This window comes from Chamaea fasciata, unplaced genomic scaffold, assembly GCF_029207755.1.
Source record: "Chamaea fasciata isolate MVZ Bird 193981 ecotype frontalis unplaced genomic scaffold, bChaFas1.0.hap1 SCAF_14, whole genome shotgun sequence".
NCBI lineage: Eukaryota > Metazoa > Chordata > Aves > Passeriformes > Sylviidae > Chamaea > Chamaea fasciata.
In genome coordinates, this window is record NW_027094099.1 from 2135097 (window position 1) to 2149538 (window position 14442).

Here is a 14442-nt window from a genome sequence, read left to right on the forward strand (position 1 = left end):
AGATGAGGATAGGAAGTTTCCCCTTTTTTTCCTCCTTTCCTTTTTTCTTTTTTCCCTTTCTTTTTAATCTTTTTTTTCTTCCTTCCTCTTTTTTCTTTCCTTTTTTCTTATTTCCTTTCTTTCCTTCTTTCCACCCTTTTCCTCTCCTTCCCTTTTTAATCTAGTTTCCTTTTATTTTCTCTTCTTTCCTCTTTTTTCTTTCCCTTTTTCCTTTTTTCACCTTTCCCTTTTTCTCTCCTTTTTTTTCCTCCTCTCCTTTTTTTCTTCTTACTTCCCTTTATTTTTTCCTTCTTTCCTCTTTTTTCTCCTTTCCTTTTCTTTCCTTTTTTTCTCCTTTCTTTTCTTCCTCCCTTTACTTTTTTCCTTCCTTCATCTTCTTTTTCCCATTTCTTCCTTTTTTTCTCTCTCTTTTTTTTTCCTTCTTTCCTTTTTTTTTTCTCTCCTTTTCTTTCACTTTTTTCCCCTTCCCTTTCATTTTTTTTTTCCTCCTTCCCTTTCATTTCCCCGCCTCTCTTTGAGGAAAACGCCGCAGCAGCGACTCGCAGAGGCTCGGCCGCGTCCCCAGCCTTATCTCGGCCGCGCAGGCGGGACGGGGCAGCTTTTCCCGGCGAATTCCAGAGGCTTTGAGATCCCAGGAATCCGCGCTATCAGCGGCCGCCAGCCCCCCGCCTCATCGCCCGCTCTCAATTAAACTCTGATCCAATTAACTCCCGCCCGCCGCTGGGATAAGCGAGTTCAGCCCGGGGTCCATCAGATAAAGCCGAGGGTGTGAGGCGAGAAGCCGCCGGGAAAATTCTTTATTTTCCCCCGGGGAATTGGGGTTCCCGGGGAAAACGCCGGGATTTCGGGGGTGGATGCGGGAAAACTGAGTTTTCCCCGGGTTTTTTCGTGCTTTCCCCCCTGTTTTCCCAGGATTTCCCCACATTTTTGCCTCATTTCGCCCACGTTTCTTCCCATTTTCTCCCCCATTTCCCCCTCATTCCTCCCCCATTTTCCCTCCATTTCCCCTCCATTTCCCCATTTTCCCACATTTCCCCCCCATTTCCCTTCATTTCCCTCCTCTTTTCCCCATTTCCCCTCTTTTCCCACATTTCTCCCCCATTTTCCCCACATTTTCCCACATTACCCTCCATTTCCCCCCATTTCCCCCACATTTTCCCCTCATTCCTCCCGTTTCCCCACATTTTCCCCCATTTCCGCACATTTCCCCCCATTTCTGCCCCATATTCCTCCCCCATTTTCTCTGTATTTTCCCTTATTTTTCCTTTTCCCACCATTTTTCCCCATTTCTCCCCCATTTTCCACCCATTTCCCACCATTCCCCCATATTTCCCTCCATTTCCCTTTCCATTTTTCCTGCATTTTTCCCAAATTCCACCCCCCACATTTTTCCCTGATTTTCCCCCATTCCCTCCCGTTTTTCCACATTTCCCCCCCCCCATTTTTCCCAATTTCCTCCCATTTTCACCCCATTTCCCCACGTTTCCCCCTATTTCTCCCCCATTTCCCCTCTCCTTTCTCCCCCACTTTCACTCCCTCATTTTCCTCACTTTTTTTTTGCATTTCCCCCTGGTTTTCCCGGATTTTCCTCCTATTTTTCCAGATTTCCTCCCCATTTTTCCCAGATTTCCCCCCTATTTTTCCCGGATTTTCCCGCTCGTTTCTCTCCCATCCCTGCCTGGGATGCGACAGCTCATTCCAGGGATCCCAGCCCCTGGCAGCATCCCAGAATTTCCTCCCGCCCTGCAACCAACACCGGGATTTCATGGATGAGCCGGATAAAGCCATGGATGAGTGTCGAGCCTAATTCCTTAATTGTTGGGAGGACGGGATAAGCTGGGATTTACATATCTGAGGAGAAAAGGGGGGGAAATGCGGATTAAAGGAGATCAGAGAGGGGAAAAAATTCCAGTTCTCCTTTTTTTTTCCTCTCCTACAAAAGCTGGTGAGGCCGCGGGGAATTTGGGATGTCTTCATTTGCCCGTGGAGCTGGGATATTCCCATGGGATGAGGGTTGGGGGAAATGGGAGGGGAAAACAGGGAGGGAAATGTAGGGGGAAAATGTGGGGGAAATGGGAAGAAATCCGGGGAAAATTGGGGAGAAATCTGGGAAAAAAAATGGGAGGAAAATAGGGGGGAAATCCTGGGAAAATGGGGAGGAAATACAGGGAAATGTGGGGAAATCTGGGAAAAATGTGGGGAAAATGAGAAGAAATCCAGGAAAACGGAGGGGGGGGGGGAAATCTTGGGAAAATGGGAGTGGGAGGGAACGTGGGGAAAATCCTGGAAAAATAGGTAGGAAATGTAGGGAAAAGGGGGAGAAATGGGAAGAAATTCGGGGAAAATGGGGAGGAAATCTGGGAAAAATAGGGGAAGACGTGGAAAAACGCGTGGAAAATGTTGCTTCCCCCCCCTACCCCTACAATATTCCCAAATCCTCCCATTTTTGGGGCCTCCCGGTGTAGTTTCGAGGTCGATTCCCCATCCCTCCTGGAGAAGGATTGATTCCAGCTGCCGGAATCCACCAAAAACCCCACGGAGCGATTTGTTAAATAAATATTGGAAAAAAAAAACCAAACAAAAAACCTTTGGAATGAGTAAATATCGGGAAGGAAGGAGCGGGAGCGGATGAAAGGATCCAAAGGCGGGGGGAGCTTCAGAGGCTCGGGAAAGATCAGGGGGAAAAAGAGAAATAAATATTAAATCCCGGGATTTCAAAGCTCCGCGCGCCGATTCCCGGCCTTTCATCCCGGCCTCCCGCGGGCGGCGGCGGCGGCCGCAGCTCCGGGTGGGTTCCAGGGAAAAGATGGAGCGGGAAACGTCCCAAAATTCCCGAAAAAACCACGGGAAAATCGACCCCCCGAACCGGGCTGGGATGGGGAGGGGTTGGGGAGGCGCTGGGATTTATCCATGAGGGATTGGGGATCCCCTGGGTGCCGCTGGGATTTTTCCAGCTGGATTTTGGGGATGGTCTGGAATTCCCTCGTGTGGGTTTTGGGATCCCCTGGGTGCCCCTGGAATTCATCCATGTGGATTTTGGGATCCCCGGGAACTCCCTTGTTCTGATCTCGAGATCACCTGGCGTCCCCTGAATTCCCCCACATAGATTTTGGGATCCCCTGGAATTCTCCCATGGGGATTTTGGGATCCCTGGGAATTCCCTTGTGTGGATTTTGGGATCCCCTGGAATTCCTCCATGTGGATTTTGGGTTCCCTGGGAATTCCCTTGTGTGGATTTTGGGATTCCTGGGAATTCCCCTGTGCGGATTTTGGGTTCCCCTGTGGTTTTTTGGGAATCCGGGGGGATTTGGGACGTGGAATGGGACACGGCAGGAACGGGAAGGGGACACCCTGCCCCTGCCGGTCCCTGGTGTCCCCTGCCAGCTGGGCCAGCCCTGGATGCCATTCCAGAGGCACGGGAGCATCCAGAGCTTGCATTCCTCCTTGGAGTGGTTTCCAGCTCCATCCTTCCCCCTTTTTCCCCGGCAGCTGCCAGGAGAGCGCCGGGCACGCCCAGGCGCCGGTGAGTGACACGGGGACACAGGCGGGGACAGCGATGTCCCCAGGGCCGCTCCGGGAGGGGACAGCCCCGGGCTCGGCCGGAGTTTATCTCGGCAATGAGGCACTTCCTGGCTTTCCCCATTCCCGGCAGATGTGCAGGAGGGGTTGGAACATCTGGCTGCTCCTGCTCCCCTTCCCTTGTCCCCAGAGTCCCCTGGGCTGTCACCCGAGGCTGGGAGCCGGGTCTTCCCACAGGGATCCAAGATAATTCCTCAGGAATTCTTTCCCCCCCCCTCCCGGCATCTCCAGCCGCGCGCCGGCCAAAAACCTCCAGGATGATCCGTTGGAAATGTCCTCCAGCCCATTCCTGACTCCAGAGCCAACCCCACACCGCCGGGAGATTCCCACGCAGGGATGGAGGGAACGCTCAAAGTTAAAAAAAGGATTTTTTTTTGGAGCTGGAAGAGCAGGCCTCAAACAGGAGAAGCCGAGAACTCAGAGCCCGCTGCCGCTGGAAAAGTCCGAAAGCAGAGAAGACAGAGCAGCACGGGAAACGAAGGCCGAGCGTCCGCGGTTTGGCCGGAATAAATCTCGGCACCGCCGAAAACAACCGGCCGGCGGGAGAGCAGGAGGTGCTCGGCTCCACGCGGGCGCTGAGCGTGGTTCATAAACGCAAAGGAACGCTGCTCCGAGCGGCGGAGAGCGTGCCGTGAGCCCCCGGATGGAACGAGCGGGTGAAGGCCGGAGGAGCGTCGGGGTGGTGTGTGAGGAGGAGATTTGGGGGCGATGGGGGCAGAGCGTGCGCCCTGCTGCCATCCTCGGGCTCTGAGTGAAATCCTTAACGAGGGAGAAGAGTCGTCCTGGGCAGCCCCGTCCCGATCCGGCCTGCGCCGACACGGGGAGAGCTGGGAAACGTGGGAAACAGGGAGATGGGGAGGGAAAGGAGAGGGTTTGGAGGGATGGATGGAGGGAGGGATGGAGGGATGGAGAGAGGCCATGCCCGCAATTCCCAGGGGATTTTCCCGCAGGAAAACGACCCCGGGAAGGAGCCGGCGCTGCAGCAGCAGCAGGAGGTGACACCGAGGAGAGGCCGGGACACGGTGGCCGAGGCCGGGGCGCTGCGGCAGCAGCAGAAGGCCAGCGGGGGTTGAGGTGACAAGGACGGGTTTGGGGACACCAGGAGCCCCTGTGGGCCGTCCTGCCCCTCCCCGGGGTGGGCACAGGGCCCTGTCACCACGCCGGGGACACGGGGACAGCAGCGGCGGCCTCTGTTCGGGTGACCGAGGCCATGGAGCGGCTGCTGCGGGAGGAGCCGGGCGGGAGCACGGGGAGAGCCGAGCGGGGCTGCGGAGGGGACAGGGACCGTCAGGGGTGTCCCCAGCCCAGCTGTGGCATCCCTGGGATGGTCCAGGGTGGGCAGGGGACACCGTGGGTGGGTGCGGAGGGGACAGGGACCCTCAGGGGTGTCCCCAGCCCAGCTGTGGCATCCCTGGGATGGTCCAGGGTGGGCAGGGGACACCGTGGGTGGGTGCGGAGGGGACAGGGACCGTCAGGGGTGTCCCCAGCCCAGCTGTGGCATCCCTGGGATGGTCCAGGGTGGGCAGGGGACACCGTGGGTGGGTGCGGAGGGGACAGGGACCCTCAGGGGTGTCCCCAGCCCAGCTGTGGCATCCCTGGGATGGTCCAGGGTGGGCAGGGGACACCGTGGGTGGGTGCGGAGGGGACAGGGACCCTCAGGGGTGTCCCCAGCCCTCCCTGGGTGACCCCTGCCAGGGCCTCCCTCACTCCCGCCCCCGGGCACGGCAGAGGTCGGGGGTCGCTGTCCCTGCACGGGGGGGACACAGGACACGTCCCGCTGTCCCTCCGCGCCACCCACAGGTGTCCCCTGGGCGGGGCCGCGCTGGCCGGGGGGCGGCGGCTGCGGGAGGAGCCGGGGGGACCCCCCGGGCCGCGACCCCCGCGGTGACACCGGGGAGGGGACACGGGGCTGGCCCGGGGGACAGAGCCCGACGGCGGCTCCGGGGGCGGCTCCGGTGGGGGGGTGACCCCAACCCCGCTGCCCCCGTGCCCGGGTCGGGGGGCTCGGGGGGCCGGGGGGCTCTGGCCCCGCGGTTTGGGGTCACCCGGCCCGGGTTGGGGTCGGGAGCACGGCCCGGCCCTGGCCTGAGTGAGCCCGGGAGGGGACAGGCAGTGACCCCCAGTGTCCCCGCAGCCACCCCAGCGCCCTCCCGCCGGCCTGGGTGATTATCGGGGGGGACCAGGGGGTAACCCCCAGTGTCCCCATACGCAGGCCCAGTGTCCCCTATGTCCCCACCCCCAGTGTTCCCAGTGTCCCCGGTGTCCCCGATGTCCCCACCCCCAGTGTCCCTAGTGTCCCCACACCCACCCTCAGTGTCCCCAGTGTCCCCAGAGTCCCCATACCCACTCCCAGTGTCCCCCGTGTCCCCCTGCCCACCTCCAGTGTCCCCAGTGTCCCCCTGCCCACTTCCGGTGTCCCCGATGTCCCCAGTGTCCCCACCCCCAGTGTCCCCGCTGTCCCCGGTGTCCCCGGTGTCCCCAGTGTCCCCGGTGTCCCCAGTGTCCCCGGTGTCCCCAGTGTCCCCGGTGTCCCCGGTGTCCCCACAGCCACCCCAGGGCGCGGGGCCGGGCTCAGCCCCCCAGCAATCCTCTCGCCGCCCCGGAGCTCTGCCCCCGGCCCGGGGCTGCTCACGGGCCCTCGAGGGGCCGCAGGGTCAGCTCGATGGGCCGGTCCGGGACCAGGATCAGCTCGAACTTGGTGCCGACCTCCACGGCTCGCATCGTCTCGATCTTGAAGTTCTCCAGGATCTGCGGGGACGAGGACGGGCCCGGCTGGGCTCTGGGGACACCGGGACACCGGGGGCCGGGCCGGGGTCACCCCGGGGCCGGACCGGGCCGAGCCGAGCCGGGATTCCCGGGGCCGGAGCCCTGAGGGGACCCCGCGGGGGGACAGGGCAGGGCAGGAGAGGACGGGGACAGGACAGGGCAGGACAGGGACAGGACAGGGACAGGACGGGGACAGGGACGGGGACAGGGACAGGGCAGGGCAGGAGAGGACGGGGACAGGACGGGGACAGGACGGGGACAGGACAGGGACAGGACGGGGACAGGGACGGGGACAGGGACAGGGCAGGGCAGGAGAGGACGGGGACAGGACAGGACAGGAGAGGGACAGGACAGGGACAGGAGAGGGACAGGGCAGGGACAGGACAGGATGGGGACAGGACAGGGCAGGATGGGGCAGGACATGGCAGGGACAGGAGGGAGAGGACAGGGCAGGAGAGGACAGGGACAGGGACAGGACGGAACAGGGCAGGACAGGACAGGACAGGGACAGGGACAGGCTCAGGGACAGGGCAGGACAGGACAGGACAGGGACAGGGACAGGGACAGGACAGGGACAGGACAGGCCACAAGAGGGCAGGGCAGGAGAGGACAGGAGCAGCCGGGGCCACTGACGTGCATGAGGAAGAGCTGCATCTCGAGCTCGGCGATGCGGCGGCCCAGGCACTGGCGCGGCCCGAAGCCGAAGGCCAGCCCCTGGAAGGGCTTGGGGCCGGCGCCGAGCCAGCGCTGCGGCCGGAACTGCTCGGCCCGCGGGAACACGGCGGGGTCGCGGCCCATGGCGAACAGCCCCACCTGCACCAGCGTCTGCGGGAGCGGGCGGCGCCGTGCGGCGGGCGGGGCGGGACACGCTGCCACCGCCGCGGCCCCTGCCGCCTGTCCTGCTGTCGCCTGTCCTGGTGTGCCCTGTCCCGGTGTCGCCTGTCCTGGTGTCGCCTGCCCTGGTGTCCCCTGTCCTGGTGTGCCCTGTCCCGGTGTCGCCTGTCCTGGTGTGCCTGTGTCCCCTGTGTGCCCTATCCTGGTGTGCCTGTGTCCCTGTGTTCTCCTGTCCTGGTGGCCCTGTCCCTGTGTCTCTGTGTCTCCATGTCCCCACATCCCCGTGTCCCCGTGTCCTCGTATTCTTGTGTGCCTGTGTCCCTGTGTCCCCTGTCCCCGTGTCCTCCTGTCCTTGTGTGTCCTGTCCCCATGTCTCCATGTTTCCCCATCCCCATGTCCCCCTGTCCCCATGTCCTGTGTCTCATATCTCTCTGCCCACATATCCCCATGTCCCCCTGTCCCCATATCCCCATGTCCCCATATCCCCATATCCCCATATTCCCATGTCCCCCTGTCCACTTTCCCATATCCCCCTGTCCTCTGTCCCGTGTCCCCGTGTCCCCTGTCCCGTGTCCCCCATCTCCATGTCCCGTGTCCCCATGTCCTGTATCCCCTGTCCCATGTCCCCCATCCCCCTGTCCCATATCCCCATGTCCCATGTCCCCCATTCCCCTGCCCCGTGTCCCCATGTCCCCTGTCCCGTGTCCCATGTCCCTCATCCCCCTGCCCCGTGTCCCCATGTCCCCGTGTCCCGTGTCCCCTCACCCCGGGCGGGATCCGGTAGTCCTGCAGGATGACCTCGTGCGTGGTGAACCTCTGCAGGGTCACGGCCACCGGGTGCAGCCTGCGCGACACGGGCCACCCGCGGGCTGTGGGGACAGCGGCCGGCGGCGGGGCCGGCTGGGGCGGGGCTGTGTCCTGTCACCTGAGCGTCCCCTTGTCACCTGAGCGTCCCCTCGTCACCTGAGCGCCCCTCCTCACCTGAGCACCCCCTTGTCACCCGAGCCGATCCTCCTCTTCACCCGACCGCCTCCTCCTCCTCCCCCTCCTCCTCCTCACCTGGGCCCCTCCTCCTCCTCACCTGTCTCCTGCTCCTCACCTGAGCGTCTCCTTGATGGCGGCCCTGAGCAGCGGCGTGTTTCTCACCATCCTCTCGCGGTCGCCGCCCGCCTCCCGCTTGGCTGCCAGGACCTCGGCCCGCAGCTGCTCCTGCACGCCCGGGGCCCGCGCCAGCTCCAGCATGGCCCACTGCAGGGTGATGGAGGTCTGCGGGGACGGACACGGCTGCCAGGACCTGAGCGGGGCTGCCGGGACCTGAGCGGGGCTGCCGGGACCTGAGCGGGGCTGCCAGGACCTGAGCGGGGCTGCCGGGACCTGAGCGGGGCTGCCGGGACTGCTCTGCGCTGCCAGGACCTGCTCCTGCCCGGCTCAGCGCTGCCTCACCCAGCATCACCCAGGACCTTGTCCCTCCTTGTCCCTCCCTGTTCCCACCAGGACCTGTCCCCTTCGTGTCCCCCCGTGTCCCCCCGTGTCCCCGCCGTGCCCGTACCGTGTCCTCTCCCTGTCCCCCCGTGTCCCCCCGTGTCCCCCCGTGTCCCCGCCCTGCCCGTACCGTGTCCCCTCCCTGTCCCCCCGTGTCCCCCCGTGCCCGTACCGTGTCCACGCCCCCGGCCATCATCTCGGTGACACTGGCGCGGATGTCGTCCAGGGCCATCTTGTCGCGCACGATGAGGTTGCCGAGGATGCCCAGCGGCTCCTGCGGGCTCCGGCGCCGCAGCCGCAGGTCCCGGTACACGCTCTGGATGCACTTGTCGGCTGAGGGGACACGGGGACACGCGGGGACACCGCGGGGACACCGGGGACATCAGCGCATCGCCCCGGGGAGCGGGGGCTTGTCCCGGCACCGAGGGGCTGTCCTTGTCCCTGGGGACACCGCTGTCCCCGCAGGCGCTCTGTCCTTGTCCCTGGGGACACCGCTGTCCCCTCAGGCGCTCTGTCCTTGTCCCCGGGGACGCCGCTGTCCTTCCCGGCGCTCTGCTCTTCACCCCAGAGGTGACACCCTCCTGAGGGGTGGCAGGGTGACACTGACCCTGGCCGAAGATGGCACTGTCCCCAGCGGTGTCCCCACCACCCAGGTGACACTGACCCTGGCCGAAGATGGCACTGACCCCAGCGGTGTCCCCACCCCCAGGTGACACTGACCCTGGCCGAAGGTGGCACCGTCCCCAGCGGTGTCCCCACCCCCAGGTGACACTGACCCTGGCCGAAGATGGCACTGCCCCCAGCGGTGTCCCCACTCCCAGGTGACACTGACCCTGACCGAAGGTGGCACTGACCCCAGCGGTGTCCCCACCCCCAGGTGACACTGACCCTGGCCGAAGGTGGCACTGACCCCAGCGGTGTCCCCACCCCCAGGTGACACTGACCCTGGCCGAAGATGGCACTGTCCCCAGCGGTGTCCCCACCCCCAGGTGACACTGACCCTGGCCGAAGATGGCGTCCCAGGCCCGCACGTGCTCCCGCCAGGTGCGGCCGTGGCTGCGGCGCAGCAGCGCGGGCGGCAGGTGCAGCAGCGGCGCCGTGGTGTGGAACATGCGCGACACGGCCTCGATGAAGCGCTGCAGCTCGGGCTGCACGAAATCCTGCAACAGCCCCAGGCGCTGCCCGTACAGCACGTGGCACACGGCTGGGGACAGCGACAGTCAGGGACATGTCCCCATGGCCACGGGGACCAGCCCCAGCTGCTCCCAGTGACGGTGAGGGACCTGCTCCTGTCCCTGTCCCCATCCCTGTCCCCATCCCTGTCCCCATCCCTGTCCCCGTCCCCGTGGCCACCTCCAGCCTGGCCGTGGCCGTGGGGACCTGGCCTGGCCCTGTTTGCTCCTCAGGGGTTGTTGGGGTTGTCACCGGCTGGTGGCCAGGAAGTGACAAAAGGGGACAGTCAACAATGTCGGGGTGTCCTGGGCAGGTTTGGGGAGGGGACGGGGGGACACACCGCCAGGGGAGGGCACATCCCTGCCGGGGGAGGGGACCCCCCGCCCACAGAGGTGACACTTTCTGCGCTCCCCTTTGGGCTTTGGGGTGAAGCTCTGGCCGATCCCCGAGCACGGCCCCGGGGGTTGGGGCGGGTTTGGGGCGGGTTTGGGGTGTTTTGGGGGCGCTTTGGGGGCGGTTTTGGGGGCGCTTTGGGGGTGGGTGTTTTGTGTTTTGGGGTGTCTCTGGGCAGTTTTTGGGGCGGTTTTGGGGTGGGTTTTAGGGTGTATTTAGGGCAGTTTTGGGGGTGGTTTGGGGGCGGTTCCTGGGCAGTTTTTGGCGTGGTTTTGGGCAGTTTTTGGGGCAGTTTTGGGCAGTTTTTGGGGCGGTTTTGGGCGGTTTTGGGCAGTTTTGGGGCGCTTTGCCCGGGGCACTCACACTCGAGGGCGAAGCGGAACAGCTCCTGGCTGAAGTCGCCCGTCCAGCACCCGCGGCCGCTCTGCCGCGCCTGGGCCCGCGCGCGCCGCACGAAGTCCTGGCCCACGGCGCTGAGCAGGGGCACGAAGCCGGGCACCAGCTCCGGGGCCAGCGCCTCCTTGTTGAGCAGCAGCCGCTCCGAGCGCCACGCCTCGCCCGTCCTGGGGACACGGGGACACGGCGGTGGCGCCCCGAGGGACACGCGGCGTCCCCAGGGTCACCCTCCGGGCTGGCCCCGGGCCCTGCGCCGGGACTGGCGGGGCAGGAGCGCGGCTTTGGGGTCCCCACTCACTGAGGGGTGACAGGAGCGCGGCTTTGGGGTCCCCACTCATTGAGGGGTGACAGGAGCGCGGCTTTGGGGTCCCCACTCACTGAGGGGTGACAGGAGCGCGGGTTTGGGGTCCCCGCTCACTGAGGGGTGACAGGAGCGCGGCTTTGGGGTCCCCACTCACTGAGGGGTGACAGGAGCGCCGCTTTGGGGTCCCCACTCACTGAGGGGTGACAGGAGCGCGGCTTTGGGGTCCCCACTCACTGAGGGGTGACAGGAGCGTGGCTTTGGGGTCCCCGCTCACTGAGGGGTGACAGGAGCGCGGCTTTGGGGTCCCCCCCATCCCGGTTTGGGGTCCCCTCTCAGGCTGGGTTTGGAGTCCCCCCCAGCCCTATTTGGGGTCCCCCCATCCCGGTTTAGGGTCCCCCCATCCCGGTTTGTCCCCCCATCCCGGTTTGTCCCCCCCATCCCGGTTTGTCCCCCCATCCCGGTTTGTCCCCCCTATCCAGGTTTGTCCCCCCCATCCCGGTTTGTCCCCCCTATCCAGGTTTGTCCCCCCCATCCCGGTTTGTCCCCCCTATCCAGGTTTGTCCCCCCGATCCCGGTTTGTCCCCCCCATCCCGGTTTCTCCCCTCCATGCCGGTTTGTCCCCCCATGCCGGTTTGTCCCCCCATGCCGGTTTAGGGTCCCCCCATCCCGGTTTGTCCCCCCCATCCCGGTTTGTCCCCCCATCCCGGGTTGTCCCCCCCATCCCGGGTTGTCCCCCCCATCCCGGTTTGTCCCCCCATCCCGGGTTGTCCCCCCATCCCGGTTTGTCCCCCCCATCCCGGTTTGTCCCCCCATCCCGGGTTGTCCCCCCCCATCCCGGGTTGTCCCCCCCATCCCGGTTTGTCCCCCCATCCCGGTTTGTCCCCCCCATCCCGGTTTGTCCCCCCCATCCCGGTTTGTCCCCCCATCCCGGGTTGTCCCCCCCATCCCGGGTTGTCCCCCCATCCCGGTTTGTCCCCCCCATCCCGGTTTGTCCCCCCATCCCGGTTTGTCCCCCCATCCCGGGTTGTCCCCCCATCCCGGTTTGTCCCCCCCATCCCGGTTTAGGGTCCCCCCATCCCGGTTTCTCCCCCCCATCCCGGTTTGTCCCCCCCATCCCGGTTTGTCCCCCCCATCCCGGTTTAGGGTCCCCCCATCCCGGTTTGTCCCCCCATCCCGGTTTGTCCCCCCCATCCCGGTTTGTCCCCCCATGCCGGTTTGTCCCCCCATCCCGGGTTGTCCCCCCATGCCGGGTTGTCCCCTCACTTGAGCAGCACCCCGTAGGGCCGGTGGCGCAGGTCACGGTAGGCCACCCACGGGGGGACGCGGAAGCGCTCGGGCAGGGTCCCCTCGGCCCGGAACAGCGCGGCCGCGTCCCCGGGGCTCAGGATGTTCACGCTCTCGTACACGCCCAGCTTCTCCCTGGGGACCCCAAAACCGCCCCCGTCACCTCGGCCCGGCCCGGGGGGGCCGCGGGGTCGGGGAGCCGGCCCCGCTGCCTTCCTGCCCTGGGGACACCGGGGACATGGGGACGTGGGGACATGGGGGACACCGGGGACATGGGAGACATCGAAGACATGGGGACATGGGGGACACCGGGGACACCGGGGACATGGGGACATGGGGGACACCGGGGACATGGGGACATGGGGGACATGGGAGACATGGGGACACCGGGGACGTGGGGACACCGGGGATATGGGGACCTGGGGGACCTGGGGGACATGGGGACATGGGGGACACCGGGGACATGGGGACGTGGGGACATGGGGACATGGGGGACATGGGGACATGGGGACACCGGGGACATAGGGACATGGGGGACATGGGGACATGGGGGACACCGGGGACATGGGGACACCGGGGACATGGGGACATGGGGGACACAGGGGACACAGGGGGACATCGGGGATCTTGGGCAGCCCCCACCCCCTGTCCCCTCCCCAGCCCCGACCGGGAACGCGGCTGGGCTGGGGACAGGGCTGGGGACACCGGAGGGGACACGGGAGGGGACAGGGCTGGGGACACAGGGAGAGGACAGCGGGAGACGACATGGGCAGGGAACACGAGGAGGGGACACAGGAGGGGGACACGGACAGGGGACACGGGAGGGGACAGAGGAGGGGACACGGGAGGTGACACAGGTGACACGGGAGGTGACACAGACAGGTGACAGACAGGAGACAGGGCAGGGGACGCAGACAGGTGACACAGGAGGTGACACGGGAGGTGACAGACAGGTGACACGGCGGTGACACAGGAGGTGACAGGGCAGGTGGCACCGGTGACATGGCGGTGACACAGACAGGTGACACAGGAGGTGACAGACAGGTGACACAGGTGGTGACAGAGACAGGTGACACAGGAGGTGACAGACAGGTGACACAGGTGACACAGGAGGTGACAGGGCAGGTGGCACAGGTGACATGGCGGTGACACAGACAGGTGACACAGGAGGTGACAGACAGGTGACACAGGAGGTGACAGGGCAGGTGGCACCGGTGACGCGGGCGGCGCTCACCTGTAGATGGGCCCGAAGCGGCGGAAGTTGCGCGCCATGATCAGGTGCAGGTGGCTGAGGCCGCCCTCCCGCCAGAAGCGGAGCAGGTTGAGCCAGCCCGCCCGCCACTCGCCCGGCACCTGCTCGAAGGGCCGGGGGGCCGCGGGGACAGCGGGGACAGCCGCGGGGACAGCGGGGACGGCCCCGCCCAGCCGGCGACACGGCGCGGCCGCGGCGCGGGGACATCCCCGCGGGGCTCCGGGCCGGGCCAGGCGGGCGAGCATGGAGAGGGCGGCCCGGGGGGACGGCGGGCGGCCGCGCTCTTATCCCGGGACAGGGACCGGGACAGGGACCGGGACAGGGACCGCCCCTCCCGGGACAGGGACCGGGACAGGGACCGCCCCTCCCGGGACAGGGACACGGCGGCCTCGAGACGGGGCCGGGACCGGCCCCAGAAATGACAACAGCGCGGGTCGGGTCACCCCGGGCGGGGACAGCCTTGAGGACCCCAGCCAGGGTCACCCCGGGCGGGGACAGCCTTGGGGACCCCAGCCAGGGTCACCCCGGACGGGGACAGCCTTGGGGACCCCAGCCAGGGTCAACCCGGGCGGGGACAGCCTTGGGGACCCCAGCCAGGGTCACCCCACCCGGGGACAGCCTTGGGGACCCCGGCCAGGGCCACCCCACCCGGGGACAGCCTTGGGGACTCGGGCACCGCCGGGGGCTCGGGAGCGGCTCCGGCATTCCCGGCTCCATCCCGAATCCCGAATCCCGAATCCCGAATCCCGAATCCCGAATCCCGAATCCCGAATCCCGAATCCCGAATCCCGGATCCCGGATCCCGAGCGGAATCCCGAGAGGCTTTGAGGGGCCCGAGCCGGGGCCGAAGTGCGGCCCCCCAGGGTGGTGGCACACGGGTCCCTTGTCCCCAGGCAGCGCCGGGGGACAGCGCGGAGGGGACACGGGGGTCCCGGGGTCTCTCTCTGGCGACCGGCACGAGCCGCGGGGACGAGCCCGG

At 65.3% G+C, this 14442-nt stretch overlaps 1 protein-coding gene across 1 annotated transcript; it reads right to left on the reverse strand.

Moving 5' to 3' along the window:
* Positions 1 to 3934: 3934 nt before the first annotated feature.
* Positions 3935 to 13768, reverse strand: LOC136296734 (cholesterol side-chain cleavage enzyme, mitochondrial-like). Its single transcript, XM_066196108.1, has 9 exons — positions 13446 to 13768; positions 12191 to 12346; positions 10591 to 10790; positions 9662 to 9865; positions 8834 to 8994; positions 8279 to 8445; positions 7945 to 8023; positions 6979 to 7170; positions 3935 to 6327 (listed from the first exon to the last, which is right to left on the reverse strand). Exons 1-9 carry the CDS (start codon positions 13706 to 13708, stop codon positions 6208 to 6210), a joined length of 1542 nt encoding a protein of 513 aa, XP_066052205.1. The 5' UTR covers positions 13709 to 13768; the 3' UTR covers positions 3935 to 6207.
* Between the last annotated feature and the right edge of the window lie 674 nt (positions 13769 to 14442).

What these genes read in the sequence shown, in the direction of transcription:
- LOC136296734 (XM_066196108.1), bottom strand. Translation starts at nt 13,708, where the DNA reads ATGCTCGCCCGCCTGGCCCGGCCCGGAGCCCCGCGGGGATGTCCCCGC. An exon ending in CGCTTCGGGCCCATCTACAG is followed by an intron (nt 12,347 to 13,445) that starts GTGAGCGCCGCC and finishes TGGGGTCCCCAG; the next exon opens with GGAGAAGCTGGGCGTGTACG. An exon ending in ACTACCGGATCCCGCCCGGG is followed by an intron (nt 7,171 to 7,944) that starts GTGAGGGGACAC and finishes CCGCTCCCGCAG; the next exon opens with ACGCTGGTGCAGGTGGGGCT.